Raw genomic sequence first — 20154 nt, 5'->3', positions numbered from 1 at the left:
TGTAGGCTACGTCTTGATACTTTTTGCTCATATAGCTTATAAAGACTAACAAGGGAATGCCCATGTCACTCAGTTTCGTGATAATGATAAAATAGGCAATGGTCCACATTGGCCAGGTCTCAGATCTTGCCAGTGCATGCAGCATTCTTTTGAGAACAGATGTTGTGGGAAAGTTGAATTTTTCTCTGTGTAATTCTTTCTCCTCTGTCCACAGATTCTCTCAGAGAAGAATGGCTTCTGGAAATGGTTCATTTGTGACTGAATTCCTTCTATTGGGATTAACAGACCAATCAGATCTCCAACTCCCCTTGTTCTTCCTCTTCCTAGTAACATAAAACAGTCACTGTGTTGGGAAACCTGGGCATGGCAACTTTAATTGGGATGAATTCACATCTGCACACCCCCATGTGTTTTTTCCTCTTTAACTTGTCCTTCATAGATCTCAGTTATTCTTCTGTGTTTACACCAAAAATGCTGGTTATCTTCATATCAAAGAATAACATTATTTCTTACATGGGATTCATGACTCAACTTAACTTTTTTTTTTTTCTCTTTCTGAAATCTATGTGCTGACATCAATGGCCTATGACTGCTATGTGGCCATCTGTAATCCATTTTTGTATAATGCTGCCATGTCCCCTACAGTGTATTCCAGCCTTGTCCTTGGTTCCTACTTGATGGCAATTTCTGGTGCCATGGCTCACACTCTGTGTTGACACTGACTTTCTGTAATGGAAACATTATCAGCCATTTTTTCTGTGACATGCTCCCTTTTCTCCAGCTCTTCTGAACAGGTACCCATGTCAATGAGTTGGTACTTTTCATTGCTTTTAGCATCAATAGCATTGTGCCCAGTCTCACCATCTTTATCTCTTATGGTCTCATCTTCTCCAGCATCCTCCGTATCAAGTCTATGGAAGGAAGACCCAAAGCCCTCAGCACCTGCAGTTCCCACATAATTGCTGTTTCCTTGTTCTTTGGATCAGGTGCATTTGTGTACCTCAAACCATCTTCTGCTGGGTCCAAGGATGAGGGAAAAATCTCTTCTGTCTTTTATACCAACACCATTCCCTTGCTGTGCCCTTTAATTTATAGCTTGAGGAACGAAGACATTATACTTGCTCTGAAAAATACCCTGAGTATGAGATAGTGATGATCAAAGAGTATCTGTCTGTGCAGTTGGTTATATGACAGGGAGATTCTGTGCTGTGATTATATATTATTTATGGCAGCCTTTTAATCCTATTTTTTTCCCTTAACCTGATAAAGGAAATTTGAGTCTTTTTTCATAAGTAATTTCTAGTTTTTTTGGAGTGGGTCTTTTTTTTTTTTCACGATTACCAAAATATCTTCTCTACCTTTTTTTTTTCTTATTTAGTAATAGCATTAATTAAATCATAACATTGTCTCCATCTTTTTATTTCATTGTCACTTTTGAACTCTTTTTTTTTTTCCTTTGGAACATTATGCATGGTCTTCAAATAATGACATTCTATAATAATAGAGTGACATTGTATCATCGCTGGTGTTTTTATCTGCCACTTGCTATTAAAAGCATGAATTAAGTATTTCTACTTTTTTCATGCTCTTTTCAAGAATGGCAGAGTTTAAAAGTTCTATGATGACTATCGAGGATAATCCATTTTACACATATAAATGATATTATTCAAGCTTCTTTTGGCAAAGTTTTTTTTTTTTAACCTTTGTACAGTCAAGCATAGACATAACAGTTCATCAAACTATATTTATTGTATGAATGCAAAAGTTAAGGCTAGAGTGGTTCAGTTCAGTCCAGTTCAGTCCCTCAGTCATGTCCGACTCTTTGCAACCCCATGAATCGCAGCACGCCAGGCCTTCCTGTCCATCACCAACTCCCAGAGTTCACTCAACTCACGTCCATTGAGTCAGTGATGCCATCCAGCCATCTCATCCTTGGTCGTCCCCTTCTCCTGCCCCCAATCCCTCCCAGCATCAGAGTCTTTTCCGATGAGTCAACTCTTTGCATGAGGTGGCCAAAGTACTGGAGTTTCAGCTTTAATATCATTCCTTCCAAAGAACACCCAGGCCTGATCTCCTTTATTTTTTTAATTTAAATTTATTTATTTTAATTGGAAGCTAATTACTTTACAATATTGTATTGGTTTTGCCATACATAATCTCCTTTAGAATGGACTGGTTGGATCTCCTTGCAGTCCAAGGAACTCTCAAGAGTCTTCTCCAACACCACAGTTCAAAAGCATCAATTCTTTGGCGCTCAGCTTTCTTCACAGTCCAACTCTCACATCCATACATGACCACTGGAGAAACCATAGCCTTGACTAGACGGACCTTAGTTGGCAAAGTAATGTCTCTGCTTTTGAATATACTATCTAGGTTGGTCATAACTTTTTTTCCAAGGAGTAAGTGTCTTTTAATTTCATGGCTGAAGTCACCATCTTCAGTGATTTTGGAGCCCCCAAAATAAAGTCTGACACTGTTTCCACTGTTTCCCCATCTATTTCCCATGAAGTAATGGGACCAGATGCCATGATCTTCATTTTCTGAATGTTGAGCTTGAAGCCAACTTTTCACTCTCCTCTTTCACTTTCATCAAGAGGTTTTTTAGTTCCTCTTCACTTTCTGCCATAAGGGTGGTGTCATCTGCATATCTAAGATTATTGATATTTCTCCCAGCAATCTTGGTTCCAGTTTGTGCTTCTTCCAGCCCACCATTTCTCATGATGTACTCTGCATAGAAGTTAAATAAGCAGGGTGACAATATACAGCCTTGATGTACTCCTTTTCCTATTTGGAACCAGTCTGTTGGAGGGGGGTTCATGTTTGGGAACGCATGTACAATGTTACTACAGGTAATTATTACAAATTGTATTTTAAGTTACTTTTTTTTTTTCAAATTAACCAAAGATATAAATTACTCATTTTAAAGAGTAGTTCTTTTATGTAAGTAAACAGATTTCATTCTAATTTTGAGGGTCATGAAATGAAAGATTAGTGCCAGGCTTAATCCACTCCTAGGGATACTCAAATTGTTATAAAATATATAATAGATAACATGCAGCTATATTCTATAGGTTTCTAAATGACCCAGTTAATTTCACTTGTTTAGATGCAATTCTTTCCAATCAAAAAAAAAAGTTTATAGAGGGAAACATGAGTTTAAACAAAAAAACAAATTTCTAACCAAGATCAACAATATTATGTAAATAGAACTTGTTAAGGAAAAATCAATCCATCATGTTCATATTGCAATCGGGAGATGAAATATGAGTGGTCACCTAAAAATATCAGCCAAGGTTTAAGTTATGCTGAACATCTCAAACAAAAACAAGTCAAAAATCAGTTTTTCCAAATTTCAAAATACATAAATACTGACTGGAGATTATGACATGTTAACTAATGAATATTGTTCAACATATCTTAGAAAATGATTATGATGTCACTAATACAGCCTATTGAGGATTTTTAAAGTAGCACATTTTTGCTTTCAAAAAATAATCCAACATTCATGTCATAACTTGCTTTATTCTCCAAATATTTCTTTCACATTGTCATTATTCTTCCAGCTGCAATTTGATGTTTCTGTACCTAAAACTCCATATGAATGTAGCACACAGAGCCAACAAAACCAGAAATAATCTACTTGTTCAAAAGTCATCTAGTCCTGTTGGTTTAACATTTTAAATCATAAATAACTTAAGCTTTCACCTTACGTAGAGAAATTTTGTGATCTCATTAGTAGCTAGTGTCCTGCACAAGGAGTGAGTCCATGGGTAAAAGTTTTCTACTCAAACAGAATAACATAATCAAGAGTGTATAGAGTATACCGAAGAATAATTTACTTGACTTGAAGTCAATGTGTTAAGAATTTAGTCCACAATTTTTCTTTCTAAAGCTGTGTGACTTTAAGTAAATCATTATCCACTCTAGGCTTCACTCATGTATTTTGATGACTGGTTATGTGTCAGTTTTACTTGCTGCTGCTACTGCTGCTGCTAAATCGGTTCAGTCGTGTCTGACTCTGTGAGACCCTGTAGATGGCAGCCCACCAGGCTCCGCCGCCCCTGGGATTCTCCAGGCAAGAACACTGGATTGGGTTGCCATTTCCTTCTCCAATGCATGAAAGTGGAAAGTGAAAAGTCAAAGTCCCCGACTTTCATCCCCGACTCTGAGTGACCCCATGGACTGCAACCTACCAGGCTCTTCCATCCATGGGATTTTCCAGACAAGAATACTGGAGTGGGTTGCATTGCCTTCTCTGTCACTTACAAAGGGGAAAAATGAAGCTCTTTGCTAAAAGAAGCTTACCACTAAAGATTTACATATGGGAAAGGGATTATCCTTGATACTCTTAGAACCATCAATCTCTGCTGTCTAAGAAGTTATATTATTGCCAACTGAAATATGGAAAGATAAGAGTAGAAACAGAGTATCTTATTTATCCTTTTTTATTGCAAGTTGATAGATTAAAAATAACCCTTGTGATATGTTTCAGTCTAATGTTATGTATTCATTATTTGGAGGTCTTTCATCTTTTCCCAGTGGAAAAATAGTTTCAAAATGATAATGAAAAAAGATAATATATTCACTATTTAATGTTATTACTATGCAAGAAAAAGAGATGATATGTATTTTGAAAACACTAAGAAAAATATATAAAAATGGAAATAAATTATTCAAACAAGACAAATTTCTTTAAGATAATAGGTTAAAAAAGGTAATAAAAAATATGGTAAGAAGGTTGCCATTAAAATTAAAAACTCAACATCTCATGGTACAAGTTACTTGTGCACACAGACAGTTCTAATTAAAACTGTCTCCTACTCAGAGTTTTTCTCAGAGCAAGTTTAACATCTTTGTTCCTCAAGCTATAGATTAATGGGTTAATCATAGGAATCATATTGGTGTAAAAGACAGAAGAGATTTTCCCCTCATCCATAGACACAGCAGAAGGTGGTTTGAGATACATGAATGCCCCTGATCCAAAGAAGAGAGAAACAGCAATTATGTGGGAACTGCAGGTGTTGAAGGCTTTGGCCCTGCCCTCTGTGGAGCTGATGTGGAGGATGTTGGAGAGGATGAGACCATAAGAGACAAAGATGGTGAGACTGGGCACAATGATATTGATGCCCACCACGATGAACATTTCCAATTCATTGATATAGGTACTTGTGCAGGAGAGCTCAAGCAGAGGGAGGATGTCACAGAAATAATGGTTGATGGTGTTTGCATCACAGAAGGTCAGTCTCAGCATGCATCCAGTGTGAGCCATGGCACCAGAAAATGCCATCAAGTAGGAGCCAAGCATAAGGCTGGAGCACACTTTAGGGGACATGGCAACATTATATAAGAGTGGCTTACAGATGGCCACATAGCGGTCATAGGCCATTGATGTCAGCACATAGCATTCAGAAATGATAAAAAAGCAGAAGAAGTAGAGCTGGGTCATGCACCCCATGTAAGAAATAATATTCTTCTTTGATAAGAAGTTAATCAGCATCTTGGGTGTAAATACAGAAGAGTAACAGAGGTCTATGAGAGACAAGTTAAAAAGGAAAAAGTACATGGGGGTGTGTAGGTGTGAATGCAGTGCAATTAGGATTATCAATCCCAAATTTCCCAGCACAGTGACCATGTACACTCCTAGGAACAGGAAGAATAGAGGGAGCTGGAGATCTGGCTGGTTGGTTAATCCCAACAGAATGAATTTTGTCACAAAAGAGCCATTTCCAGGAGCCATTCTTCTCTAAGGTGATCTGTGAGCACAGAAGAAAAAGGTTACATAGAGAACAATGACTCAATTTTCACACAGTATCTCCTCTCACAAGTGTGGTGTTTGGGCTGGGGATATCTGAGAGTAACCCAGCCTGGACTCATGGAATTGTCTTACCTACTCTCTCATGGATTGTATTACCATCATCCTGAAACTAAGTGACAGGGAATTTCACTTTTTTGGGTCTTTATAAAAAAAGTAAGAAAGAGTATCAAAACTTAGCCTACAGAAGAAAGAAACCACTGCCCTGGGCAGACTTGACTGCTTGGGGAAAAAACAAAGAGTTGATAAAGGAGAGGTTTGGATGAGGATTGACTCATTCTTCCCACATCTCAACATTTCTCCTTTCACTTGGAGTCTCCCCTCACCAGTAAGACTATAGGCAGAGACTCTAGCAATTAGGTGCTGGCCTTTTTAAGGCAGATTAGACCTGGTGGGGCGAGAACAAAGAAAACTGTTTCTTAACTAAAACTAAATGGCCAGAGTCTATGAGAGGTTAACTCTTCACCCCACATTACAGAGTAAAAGCTGTAACTGTAGATGAGTGAGACTTCCGTCCACGGAGAGGGAACTTACTGACTGATCTAATGCACCCTTTTAGACCCCTAGTGTCTGAGCATTCACTGATCCATGTCTTAAATAGACATTTTTCTAAGTTTTATGTGAGTCTCAAGGTGCTAAATTGGAAATAAGCTGTGATATCTTAGGTCTTTGAACTTCCATTTCAAACAAGAAGGACATGAATAAATGGAATTCAGAAACTCACCTTCCTTTCTCCAGAAAACCCCAGGGCTTTCTTATCATTGGTTGTACCCTCTGGTCTTAGTAGGGCAATTTCAGGTTCTGAAGCTTTGGTTCCTTTGATTCTTAAGAGAATGCAGCTCACATATATTTTCTGATTTGACTTCAAAATCTTTTAAAAATATAGATCATAATTTCTGTTTATGACTTTCAGTCCACTCAAGCAGCAGAGAAAAATAAACATTCTTCTTATTATTTTTGCCCCTTGGTAAGTCACAGATTTAGTGTGAGTGTAATGCTATAATTCACTCACTTATAAATGTGGCAGAAATTTGTTCAGTCTCTTCCCCAGGGAAACACTCTATGTATAATAGGGACCTGGGGGGATTGCCTTTGCATCCTGCACCTTAATCTGTCCTTTGTCCCTTAGAGATTCAATAGTTTACTTCAACTTTTCCTTCCACTTAAGGGTTGTCCATTCACCAAAGAAAAGCCAAATCTCCCATTTTCTGTTCATTTAGATTACAGAGATAAAGAAGAAGCCCTTGTCTCTTTTTTCCTACAAAAACAGCTGATTCAAAAGCAATTTATGTACCGAATATGTGAGATTCAGAAACTTGTTAAGAGAGTCTTTCTCCCAGTTCATGGAAAAAGATATACCAGACAAACAGACACCAAAAGAAAGCAGGAGTATTAATACTCATATCAGATAAAATAGACTTTAAAACAAAGGCTGTGAAAAGAGACAAAGAAGACCACTACATAATGATCAAAGGATCAATCCAAGAAGAAGATATAACAATTATAAATATATATGCACTCAACATAGGACCACCGCAATATGTAAGACAAATGCTAACAAGTATGAAAGGGGAAATTAACAATAACACAATAATAGTGGGAGACTTTGATAACCCACTCACACCTTTGGATAGATCAACTAAACAGAAAGTTAACAAGGAAACACAAACTTTAAATGATACAACAGACCAGTTAGACCTAATTGATATCTATAGGACATTTCACCCCAAAATAACGAATTTCACCTTTGTCTCAAGCACACACGGAAACTTCTCCAGGATAGATGACATCCTGGGCCATAAATCTAGCCTCGGTAAATTCAAAAAAACTGAGATCATTCCAAGCATCTTTTCTGACCACAATGCAGTAAGATTAGATCTCAATTACCGGAAAAAAAAAAAAAAACTATTAAACATTCCAACATATGGAAGCTGAACAACACGCTGCTGAATAACCAACAAATCACAGAAAAAATCAAAAAACAAATCAAAATATGCATGCAAACAAATGAAAATGAAAACACAACAACCCAAAACCTGTGGGACACTATAAAAGCAGTGCTAAGGGGAAGGTTCATAGCAATACAAGCATACCTCAAGAAACAAGAAAAAAGTCAAATAACCTAACTCCACACTTAAAGCAACTAGAAAAGGAAGAAATGAAGAAGCCCAGGGTTGGTAGAAGGAAAGAAATCTTAAAAATTAGGGCAGAAATAAATGCAAAAGAAACAAAAGAGACCATAGCAAAAATCAACAAAGCCAAAAGCTGGTTCTTTGAGAGTATAAATAAAACTGACAAACCGTTAGCCAGACTCATCCAGAAATGAGTCGTAGCAAATCAGTGCTGGCGCTGTGCTTACTCGCTCAGTCTTGTCCAGCTCTTTGTGATCCCATGGACTGTAACCTGCCATGCTCCTATGTCCATGGGGATTCTCCAGGCAAGAATACGGGAGAGGGTTGCCATGCCCTCCTCCGGGAGATTTTCCCAACCCAAGGATCGAACCCATGTGTCCTCACTGCAGATAGATTCTTTATCTTCTGATAAACCATGGAAGCCCAAGAACACTGGAGTGGGTAGCTTATCCCTTTTCCAGGGGGTCTCTTGACCTAACTGGAACCAGGGTCCCCTGCACTGTAGGTGGATTCTTTACCAGCTGGACTACCAGGGAATCCCAATTAACTGGCCTATTAATGACTCACTTATAGGAAAAATGTTCTCTCTGAGATTTTCTAATCCATCAATTCTCTACACAGTCTAGAAAATAACTCTTATTAAGGAGTAAAGGAACAATGGGTCTTCAGGTGAAAGCTTTCTTATAATTTAAACGGTTCTGAAATAACAATTTTCTTCTATATCAGAACTTGAACAGTGCAAAAAACTCAGGTTCATGAATACCCTCACCATTTTTGGTTTCTACACCAAGGTAGAGTTTATAGTGAGACTGTATCTCAGCCTGTTCTATCTACCTCAGTGCGGCCTTTTTCCTCACTTTACAAGGTGAAGAAAGTGCTCAGCAAGTTTTCAGGTCTCTTTCAGAGGTGATTCTTTCATATATAGCTGTAGAATCACTGCATTCACGGAGAGAGGTGAGCTCAGGATCTTCCTGTGTCACCATATTGAACCACATTCCCTAAAACTGGGCTTCCCTGGTAGCTCAGTTGGTAAAGAATCTGCCTGCAATGCAGGAGATCCCGGTTCAGTTCCTGGGTCAACAAGGTCTGCTGGAGAATTGATAAGCTACCCACTCCAGTATGCTTGGGCTTCCCTTGTGGTAAAGAAGGTAAAGAAGCTGGTAAAGAATCCACCTGCAATACGGGAGACCTGAGTTTGATCCCTGGGTTGGGAAGATCCCCTGGTGAAGGGAAAGGCTACCCAATCTAGCATTCTGGCCTGAAGAATTCCATGGGCTGTATAGACCGTGGGGTTGTGAAGAGTTGGACATGACTGAGCAACTTTCACTTTCACTAAATGTATACAGTCAATTTTTTCTCAATAAAACTGCAAAAGTATGAAAAATTTACTAAATAAGATATTTTATTTTTAAATGACAGAAAATGTATGGCCGTTGGACTTCCCTGGTGGTCCAGTAGTAAAGAATCCACCTGCCAATGCAGGAGACACGGGTACAATTCTTGATACAGGAAGATTCCACATGTCCTGGTACAACTAAGTCCATTCACCACAACTACTGAGCCCTTGGGCCACAACAACTGAAGCCCACGCTCTAGAGTCCAAGTGAGGCAATTACTGAGTTTGTGAGCCACAACTTGAGAGTAACCCCCACATGCCGCAACTAGCCATAGCCCAAATACATGTTTGGAACAACTTAAGTATGGGATTCTATCTCTTCAATTGTAAATTTAATGAAGTCTAAACAGAGATCAAGTGCTCTTAATTGTTAAAATTTAGTATCACATTGATCTGGGCTGTTCTGACAACACTTTGAAGGCTTACTACAATACAAGGTAAAAATAACAATTTTTATATTGGTTGCATGATGAAGTGATAATATTTTGGCTCTATTGAGTTACAGGAAACATTATTGTAATTAATGTTACATCTTTCTGTTTTATCTTTGTAATTCGGCTAGCAGGAAAGTTGAAATCACATGTAAAAGGACTTGAAGTATATTTAAATTGGATATTGCTATAACCACTCTTTTTTATTTTTATTTTTTAATTTCCTTCCAATTTAGGTTACTACAGAGAACTGAAAAGAGGTTTTTGCACTATACAAGAGGTTCTCATTAGTTGTCTATAATATACATAGTAGTGTTTATATGTCAGTCCCAATGTCCTAATTCATCCCACCTCTTCTTCTTTTTTATGTTGTTCAGTTTCCCAGGCTTGTCTGACACTTCGCGACCCCATGGACTACAGTACGCCAGGATTCTCTATGCTTCACTATCTCCCAGAGTTTGCTCAAACTCATGTCCATTAAGTTGATGATGCCATGCAACCATCTCATCCTCTGTCATCCCCTTGTCATGCCCTCAAATCTTTCCCAACATCAGGTCTTTTCCAATGAGCTCATTCTTTGCATCAGGTGGCCGAAGTATTGCAGCTTCAGCTTCTGCATCAGTCCTTCCAATGAGTTTAGTGCAGTTCAGTCACTCAGTCGTGTCCAACACTTTGTGACCCATGAATTGCAGCTCGGTAGGCCTCCCTGTCCATCACCGACTCCCGGAGTTCACTCAAACTCACGTCCATCCAGTCAGTGATGCCATCCAGCCATCTCATCCTCGGTCGTCCCCTTTTCCCCCTGCCCCCAATCCCTCCCAGCATCAGAGTCTTTTCCAATGAGTCAACTCTTCGCATGAGGTGGCCAAAGTACTGGAGTTTCAGCTTTAGCATCATTCCTTCCAAAGAACACCCAGGGCTGGTCTCCTTTAGAATGGACTGGTTGGATCTCCTTGCACTCCAAGGGACTCTCAAGAGTCTTCTCCAACACCACAGTTCAAAAGCATCAATTCTTCAGTGCTCAGCTTTATTCATAGTCCAACTCTCACATCCATATATGACCACTGGAAAAACCATAGCCCTGACTAGACGCACCTTTGTTGGCAAAGTCCAATGAGTATTAAGGGTTAATTTCCTTTAGGATTGAGTGGTTCCATGTCCTTTTTGTCCAAGGGACTCTCTGCAACCCCATGAACTATAGCCCACCAGGCTCCTATGTCCATGGGAATTCTCCAGGCAAGAATACTGGAGTGGGTAGCCACTCCCTTCACCAGGGGATCTTCCTGACCCAGGGATCAAGCCCAGGTCCTCCATGTTATAGGATGATTCCTTACCTATCTGAACCACCAAGGAAGCCTCTTCCCTTCTTAGTACCCATAAGTTTGTTCTCTACATCTGTGACTTTATTTCTGCTTTACCATTTTAACTAATTTCAGTTAATCTCTACCATTTTTCAGGATGTAATTTAGGAACTTTCTGGTCTGTGATTCAGAGGACCATCTTTGTTATAACTAGAAAACCATGTGTCTCTTTCAATTCTGGTTTCCTCGGTGTGTATGTTCAGCAGTGGGATTGCTGGGTCATAAGGCAGTTCTATTTCCAGTTTTTTAAGGAATCTCCACACTGTTCTCCATAGTGGCTGTACTAGTTTGCATCCCCACCAACAGTGTAAGAGGGTTCCCTTTTCTCCATACCCTCTCCAGCATTTATTGCTTGTAGACTTTTGGATCGCAGCCATTCTGACTGGTATGAAATTGTACCTCATTGTGGTTTTGATTTGCACTTCTCTGATAATGAGTGATGTTGAGCATCTTTTCATGTGTTTGTTAGCCATCTGTATGTCTTCTTTGGAGAAATAAGAAACGAATCGCCAGTCTAGGTTCGATGCAGGGTGCAGGATGCTTGGGGCTGGTGTACTGGGATGACCCGGAGGGATGGTGTTGGGGAGGGGAGGTGGGAGGGGGTTCGGGATTGGGAACACGTGTACACCCATGGTGGATTCATGCTGATGTGTGGCAAAACCAATACAATATTGTAAAGTAAAATAATAATAATAATAAAAGGTGAAAAAAAAAAACTAGAAAATCAGAGCTTTCAGCTCTGTTTATTACATAAGTTTAGTCACATTCTGTAGTTTGCCTGATGGACTCTCAGTTGTGAAAATCTCAACAGTTTCCCTTGTTACTTTTTGGCTCCATCCACGTACATTAAAAAAGCAAAACCAACTAAGAATAACTATGCTGTGCAAGCAAAATACCCTGACTTGATTTCCCTCTTTTAAAAGAAGTCCAAGTAGACAGACACTGTACTTATTTCTAACTAAAATGTGTTCAAATTGCTCAGCTCTCTGCTAAGTTATCTCTTTAGAAATGTCACCACTCTTTATTATAACAAATACTGCTTAAACTATTTCATTAATTTTTTCCAATTAGTCAAAGACAAATTACTTTCAAGGAAACTTTTTCTGTAAATGCAGCACATTTCATTTGCATTTTGATGTTCATGAAAGTTTAGTAACTGGGTTTCAGCCACTCTTGCGGCCACCTCAAATTATGATAGAACATATAACTTAGTGGACACACCTCTGTGATGTCCACAGATTTCTAAATAACACTGATATTATTTATGCCTGTTTATATATACTTTTTTCATCAAAGAAAATAAGTTTTTAAAAACGAAGAGCAAGTAAAAGAAAGGGAAAAAAGCAGAAAGCTGCAGCCAAGATCAACTATTTCACATAATTAGAACTTGTAAAGTTCAAATGAATTGTGTTAATATTGGAATCAAGAGAGGGGATGAGTGGTCTTTTTAATAAAGATTTTAAAATTTAAAAAAAAATAAAAAAATTAAAAAAAAAAAAAGACAGGATTTAACAATCACAACATCCAAAAAACTAACAGACAAACTAACCAGTTATGCTGAATTTTAAAATAACTGAATAGTGAATGGAGACTAGGAATGTGGCAAATGGTGAATATCATCAAAGGTATCTTAGAAAATATTTAAATTCTCACTTGATACATTGAGTTGAGGGTTTTTAGAGTTGCCTTTTTTAACCTTTCTTCCCCAAAATGATAATAATTCAGGATCCTTTCCAGAAGTCCTGGTCACAACTTGGTTCATTCATACAATATACTTTTTAAAAATTTCTTTAATTTCCCATTGCCATACCCACTGCAGTTCAAGGTTTTCATACCTAAATATCCAAATGGAAATAGCATAAGGGAGCCAACAAGAAGGTGTTATTTAGTAATTTCCAGTTCTCTAGTCCTGTGGGTTTCGTTTATTTTTTTATTTTAATTCAAGTAAATTATGCTTTTATCATCCAAATAAATTATGTGACATCTACAATATATCTAGGGCCTCCCAGAATGGAGAAAGCAATAGGTAAGGGCTTCCATTATTTACCATTCTTTGTTCTAAATTCCTTTTTGTTAAATTGAGTTCCAGTTATCCCTAGCTATTTTATCTCCTGGGACTTCCCAGGTGGCTCAGTGGTAAAGAATCTGCCTGTCAATGCAGGAGACAAAGGCTCGATCCCCAGGTTGGAAGATCCCCTGAAGAAGGAAGTGGCTATCCACACCAGTATTTTTTTTTTTTTTACTTTATTTCATTTTACAATACTGTATTGGTTTTGCCATACATCAACATGAATCCACCATGGATGTACACGTGTTCCCAATACTGAACCCCCCTCCCACCTCCCTCCCATACCATCTCTCTGGGTCATCCCAGTGCACCAGCCGCAAGCATCCTGTATCCTGCATCGAACCTAGATTGGCAATTCATTTCTTATATGATATTATACATGTTTCAATGCCATTCTCCCAAATCATCCCACCCTCACCCTCTCCCACAGAGTCCAAAAGACTGTTCTATACATCTGTGTCTCTTTTGCTGTCTCGCATACAGGGTTATCGTTACCATCTTTCTAAATTCCATATATATGTGTTAGTACACTGTATTGGTGTTTTTCTTTCTGGCTTACTTCACTCTGTATAATCAGCTCCAGTTTCATCCACCTCATTAGAGCGGATTCAAATGTATTCTTTTTAATGGCTGAGTAATAGTCCATTGTGTATATGTACCACAGCTTTCTTATCCATTCATCTGCTGATGAACATCTAGGTTGCTTCTATGTCCTGGCTATGATAAAGAGTGCTGCGATGAACATTGGGGTACACGTGTCTCTTTCAGTTCTGGAAAATCCCATGGACAGAGGTGCCTGGCAGGCTAGAATCCATCAGCTAACAGAGTTGAATGTGACTTAAGCTACTGAACAACAATTTTATCTCTTGAAGAGCTGTTCTCTCTCTACCTGCTTCCCCAAACATGACTATAATTTTTCCATCTTCATTTCCAAACACCACCAATGTATGGACATTGTACCTTATAATTTTACCAAGGCTTTATGGACACTGGAATGTATTCATGATACTCAATGGGATATAAATTCAGACTGAAACTGTATCATGACCACTCCCATGGGGAACTTCTTATTTTCTGCCCATGTGTCTCTCTGGGTCTTGACATATTGCATGATTTAGGCTCCTTTTTCCCCACATGTACTGTTCCTGAATTACAGATAGTTGCAAACTTTTTTTCAAGTCTTTAGTTTTTTTTTTTTTCCAGAAAAAGTAACTTCCTTGTTTGAACCTATCTGCTCCCCAATATATTAACCCCAAAGTGTTCCTAGGTCCCAACAAAAAGAAAAATCAAGCTATTTTTCAACAGACTAATTTTAAAAAGTGATAGCCACACTGAGGGAAATTCATTTATCATCTTGGGACAAGGCAGAGTCACCTTTGAAATTAGCAGTGTTTTCTCATATTCCACCATTACTGAAATAAAAGTAATAGAAGAGAGTAACAGCAAAATAGATTACAAAGTAGCAAACTTGAAACCAGGTTTTCTTTGTAAAGTTGGGTGACTTAAGTAAGACTGTGTGGATCACAATAAACTGTGGAAAATTCTGAAAGAGATGGGAATACCAGACCATTTGACCTGCCTCTTGCAAAACCTATATTCAGCTCAGGAAGCAACAGTTAGAACTGGATATGTTCCGAATCCTGAACCCCCCCTCCCACCTCCTCCCCACCCCCACACACCCGTGGAGGATTCATGTCAATGTATGGCAAAACCAATACAGCATTGTAAAGTAAAATAAAGTAAAAATAAAAATTAAAAAAATTATTATTATTTTTTACTTTAAAATATTGTATTAGTTTTGCCACACGTCAACATGTATTTGGGCTATAGCTAGTTGCGGCATGTGGGGGTTACTCTCAAGTTGTGGCTCACAAACTCAGTAATTGCCTCACTTGGACTCTAGAGCGTGGGCTTCAGTTGTTGTGGCCCAAGGGCTCAGTAGTTGTGGTGAATGGACTTAGTTGTACCAGGACATGTGGAATCTTCCTGTATCAAGAATTGTACCCGTGTCTCCTGCATTGGCAGGTGGATTCTTTACTACTGGACCACCAGGGAAGTCCAACGGCCATACATTTTCTGTCATTTAAAAATAAAATATCTTATTTAGTAAATTTTTCATACTTTTGCAGTTTTATTGAGAAAAAATTGACTGTATACATTTAGTGAAAGTGAAAGTTGCTCAGTCATGTCCAACTCTTCACAACCCCACGGTCTATACAGCCCATGGAATTCTTCAGGCCAGAATGCTAGATTGGGTAGCCTTTCCCTTCACCAGGGGATCTTCCCAACCCAGGGATCAAACTCAGGTCTCCCGTATTGCAGGTGGATTCTTTACCAGCTTCTTTACCTTCTTTACCACAAGGGAAGCCCAAGCATACTGGAGTGGGTAGCTTATCAATTCTCCAGCAGACCTTGTTGACCCAGGAACTGAACCGGGATCTCCTGCATTGCAGGCAGATTCTTTACCAACTGAGCTACCAGGGAAGCCCAGTTTTAGGGAATGTGGTTCAATATGGTGACACAGGAAGATCCTGAGCTCACCTCTCTCCGTGAATGCAGTGATTCTACAGCTATATATGAAAGAATCACCTCTGAAAGAGACCTGAAAACTTGCTGAGCACTTTCTTCACCTTGTAAAGTGAGAAAAAGGCCGCACTGAGGTAGATAGAACAGGCTGAGATACAGTCTCACTATAAACTCTACCTTGGTGTAGAAACCAAAAATGGTGAGGGTATTCATGAACCTGAGTTTTTTGCACTGTTCAAGTTCTGATATAGAAGAAAATTGTTATTTCAGAACCGTTTAAATTATAAGAAAGCTTTCACCTGAAGACCCATTGTTCCTTTACTCCTTAATAAGAGTTATTTTCTAGACTGTGTAGAGAATTGATGGATTAGAAAATCTCAGAGAGAACATTTTTCCTATAAGTGAGTCATTAATAGGCCAGTTAATTGGGATTCCCTGGTAGTCCAGCTGGTAAAGAATCCACCTACAGTGCAGGGGACCCTGGTTCCAGTTAGGTCAAGAGACCCCCTGGAAAAGGGATAAGCTACCCACTCCAGTGTTCTTGGGCTTCCATGGTTTATCAGAAGATAAAGAATCTATCTGCAGTGAGGACACATGGGTTCGATCCTTGGGTTGGGAAAATCTCCCGGAGGAGGGCATGGCAACCCTCTCCCGTATTCTTGCCTGGAGAATCCCCATGGACATAGGAGCATGGCAGGTTACAGTCCATGGGATCACAAAGAGCTGGACAAGACTGAGCGAGTAAGCACAGCGCCAGCACTGATTTGCTACGACTCATTTCTGGATGAGTCTGGCTAACGGTTTGTCAGTTTTATTTATACTCTCAAAGAACCAGCTTTTGGCTTTGTTGATTTTTGCTATGGTCTCTTTTGTTTCTTTTGCATTTATTTCTGCCCTAATTTTTAAGATTTCTTTCCTTCTACCAACCCTGGGCTTCTTCATTTCTTCCTTTTCTAGTTGCTTTAAGTGTGGAGTTAGGTTATTTGACTTTTTTCTTGTTTCTTGAGGTATGCTTGTATTGCTATGAACCTTCCCCTTAGCACTGCTTTTATAGTGTCCCACAGGTTTTGGGTTGTTGTGTTTTCATTTTCATTTGTTTGCATGCATATTTTGATTTGTTTTTTGATTTCTTCTGTGATTTGTTGGTTATTCAGCAGCGTGTTGTTCAGCTTCCATATGTTGGAATGTTTAATAGTTTTTTTTTTTTTTTTTTTCCGGTAATTGAGATCTAATCTTACTGCATTGTGGTCAGAAAAGATGCTTGGAATGATCTCAGTTTTTTTGAATTTACCGAGGCTAGATTTATGGCCCAGGATGTCATCTATCCTGGAGAAGTTTCCGTGTGTGCTTGAGACAAAGGTGAAATTCGTTATTTTGGGGTGAAATGTCCTATAGATATCAATTAGGTCTAACTGGTCTGTTGTATCATTTAAAGTTTGTGTTTCCTTGTTAACTTTCTGTTTAGTTGATCTATCCAAAGGTGTGAGTGGGTTATCAAAGTCTCCCACTATTATTGTGTTATTGTTAATTTCCCCTTTCATACTTGTTAGCATTTGTCTTACATATTGCGGTGGTCCTATGTTGAGTGCATATATATTTATAATTGTTATATCTTCTTCTTGGATTGATCCTTTGATCATTATGTAGTGGTCTTCTTTGTCTCTTTTCACAGCCTTTGTTTTAAAGTCTATTTTATCTGATATGAGTATTAATACTCCTGCTTTCTTTTGGTGTCTGTTTGTCTGGTATATCTTTTTCCATGAACTGGGAGAAAGACTCTCTTAACAAGTTTCTGAATCTCACATATTCGGTACATAAATTGCTTTTGAATCAGCTGTTTTTGTAGGAAAAAAGAGACAAGGGCTTCTTCTTTATCTCTGTAATCTAAATGAACAGAAAATGGGAGATTTGGCTTTTCTTTGGTGAATGGACAACCCTTAAGTGGAAGGAAAAGTTGAGTAAACTATTGAATCTCTAAGGGACAAAGGACAGATTAAGGTGCAGGATGCAAAGGCAATCCCCCCAGGTCCCTATTATACATAGAGTGTTTCCCTGGGGAAGAGACTGAACAAATTTCTGCCACATTTATAAGTGAGTGAATTATAGCATTACACTCACACTAAATCTGTGACTTACCAAGGGGCAAAAATAATAAGAAGAATGTTTATTTTTCTCTGCTGCTTGAGTGGACTGAAAGTCATAAACAGAAATTATGATCTATATTTTTAAAAGATTTTGAAGTCAAATCAGAAAATATATGTGAGCTGCATTCTCTTAAGAATCAAAGGAACCAAAGCTTCAGAACCTGAAATTGCCCTACTAAGACCAGAGGGTACAACCAATGATAAGAAAGCCCTGGGGTTTTCTGGAGAAAGGAAGGTGAGTTTCTGAATTCCATTTATTCATGTCCTTCTTGTTTGAAATGGAAGTTCAAAGACCTAAGATATCACAGCTTATTTCCAATTTAGCACCTTGAGACTCACATAAAACTTAGAAAAATGTCTATTTAAGACATGGATCAGTGAATGCTCAGACACTAGGGGTCTAAAAGGGTGCATTAGATCAGTCAGTAAGTTCCCTCTCCATGGACGGAAGTCTCACTCATCTACAGTTACAGCTTTTACTCTGTAATGTGGGGTGAAGAGTTAACCTCTCATAGACTCTGGCCATTTAGTTTTAGTTAAGAAACAATTTTCTTTGTTCTCGCCCCACCAGGTCTAATCTGCTTTAAAAAGGCCAGCACCTAATTGCTAGAGTCTCTGCCTGTAGTCTTACTGGTGAGGGGAGACTCCAAGTGAAAGGAGAAATGTTGAGATGTGGGAAGAATGAGTCAATCCTCATCCAAACCTCTCCTTTATCAACTCTTTGTTTTTTCCCCAAGCAGTCAAGTCTGCCCAGGGCAGTGGTTTCTTTCTTCTGTAGGCTAAGTTTTGATACTCTTTCTTACTTTTTTTATAAAGACCCAAAAAAGTGAAATTCCCTGTCACTTAGTTTCAGGATGATGGTAATACAATCCATGAGAGAGTAGGTAAGACAATTCCATGAGTCCAGGCTGGGTTACTCTCAGATATCCCCAGCCCAAACACCACACTTGTGAGAGGAGATACTGTGTGAAAATTGAGTCATTGTCCTCTATGTAACCTTTTTCTTCTGTGCTCACAGATCACCTTAGAGAAGAATGGCTCCTGGAAATGGCTCTTTTGTGACAAAATTCATTCTGTTGGGATTAACCAACCAGCCAGATCTCCAGCTCCCTCTATTCTTCCTGTTCCTAGGAGTGTACATGGTCACTGTGCTGGGAAATTTGGGATTGATAATCCTAATTGCACTGAATTCACACCTACACACCCCCATGTACTTTTTCCTTTTTAACTTGTCTCTCATAGACCTCTGTTATTCTTCTGTATTTACACCCAAGATGCTGATTAACTTCTTATCAAAGAAGAATATTATTTCTTACATGGGGTGCATGACCCAGCTCTACTTCTTCTGCTTTTTTATCATTTCTGAATGCTATGTGCTGACATCAATGGCCTATGACCGCTATGTGGCCATCTGTAAGCCACTCTTATATAACACAGCCATGTCCCCTAAAGTGTGCTCCAGCCTTATGCTTGGTTCCTACTTGGTGGCATTTTCTGGTGCCATGGCTCACACTGGATGCATGCTGAGACTGACCTTCTGTGATGCAAACACCATCAACCATTATTTCTGTGACATCCTCCCTCTGCTTGAGCTCTCCTGCATAAGTACCGACATCAGTGAGCTGGAAGTGTTCATCGTAGGAGGCATCAATATCATTGTGCCCAGTCTCACCATCTTTGTCTCTTATGGTCTCATCCTCTCCAACATCCTCCACATCAGCTCCACAGAGGGCAGGTCCAAAGCCTTCAGCACCTGCAGTTCCCACATCATTGCTGTTTCTCTCTTCTTTGGATCAGGGGCATTCATGTATCTCAAACCACCTTCTGCTGTATCTATGGATGAGGGGAAAATCTCTTCTGTCTTTTACACCAATATGATTCCTATGATTAACCCATTAATCTATAGCTTGAGGAACAAAGATGTTAAACTTGCTCTGAGAAAAACTCTGAGTAGGAGACAGTTTTAATTAGAACTGTCTGTGTGCACAAGTAACTTGTACTATGAGATGCTGAGTTTTTAATTTAATGGCAACCCACTCCAGTATTCTTGCCTGGAGAATCCCAGGGACAGAGGAGCCGGGTGGGCTTCCGTCTACAGGGTTGCGCAGAGTCGGACACGACTGATGTGACTTAGCATGCATGCATTGGAGAAGGAAATGGCAGCCCAATCCAGTATTCCTGCCTGGAGAATCCCAGGGACAGAGGAGCCGGGTGGGCTTCTGTCTACAGGGTCGCACAGAGTCGGACACCACTGATGTGACTTGGCAGCAGTAGCAGCAACCTT

The 20154-nt window shown here is 39.1% G+C and overlaps 2 protein-coding genes and 1 pseudogene across 2 annotated transcripts; 2 read left to right on the top strand and 1 right to left on the bottom strand.

Annotated features, from left to right (window-relative positions):
- Positions 231-1150, top strand: LOC108633324 (annotated as a pseudogene).
- LOC108634214 (olfactory receptor 145-like) lies at positions 4805-5737 on the bottom strand. Its single transcript, XM_018042794.1, has one exon. The coding sequence runs from the start codon at positions 5735-5737 to the stop codon at positions 4805-4807; it is 933 nt and encodes a 310-aa protein (XP_017898283.1).
- Positions 18905-19837, top strand: LOC102177596 (olfactory receptor 145-like). Its single transcript, XM_018042792.1, has one exon. The coding sequence runs from the start codon at positions 18905-18907 to the stop codon at positions 19835-19837; it is 933 nt and encodes a 310-aa protein (XP_017898281.1).

Source organism: Capra hircus, chromosome 29, assembly GCF_001704415.2.
Source record: "Capra hircus breed San Clemente chromosome 29, ASM170441v1, whole genome shotgun sequence".
In the NCBI taxonomy this organism is placed as follows: domain Eukaryota; kingdom Metazoa; phylum Chordata; class Mammalia; order Artiodactyla; family Bovidae; genus Capra; species Capra hircus.
Note: the sequence above shows the minus strand (reverse complement) of the source record. Positions and strands in the feature narration are given on the sequence as shown.

Bases quoted from the DNA above. Each gene is read 5' to 3' on its own strand.
- LOC102177596 (XM_018042792.1), top strand. From the start codon at position 18,905: ATGGCTCCTGGAAATGGCTCTTTTGTGACAAAATTCATTCTGTTGGGA.
- LOC108634214 (XM_018042794.1), bottom strand. From the start codon at position 5,737: ATGGCTCCTGGAAATGGCTCTTTTGTGACAAAATTCATTCTGTTGGGA.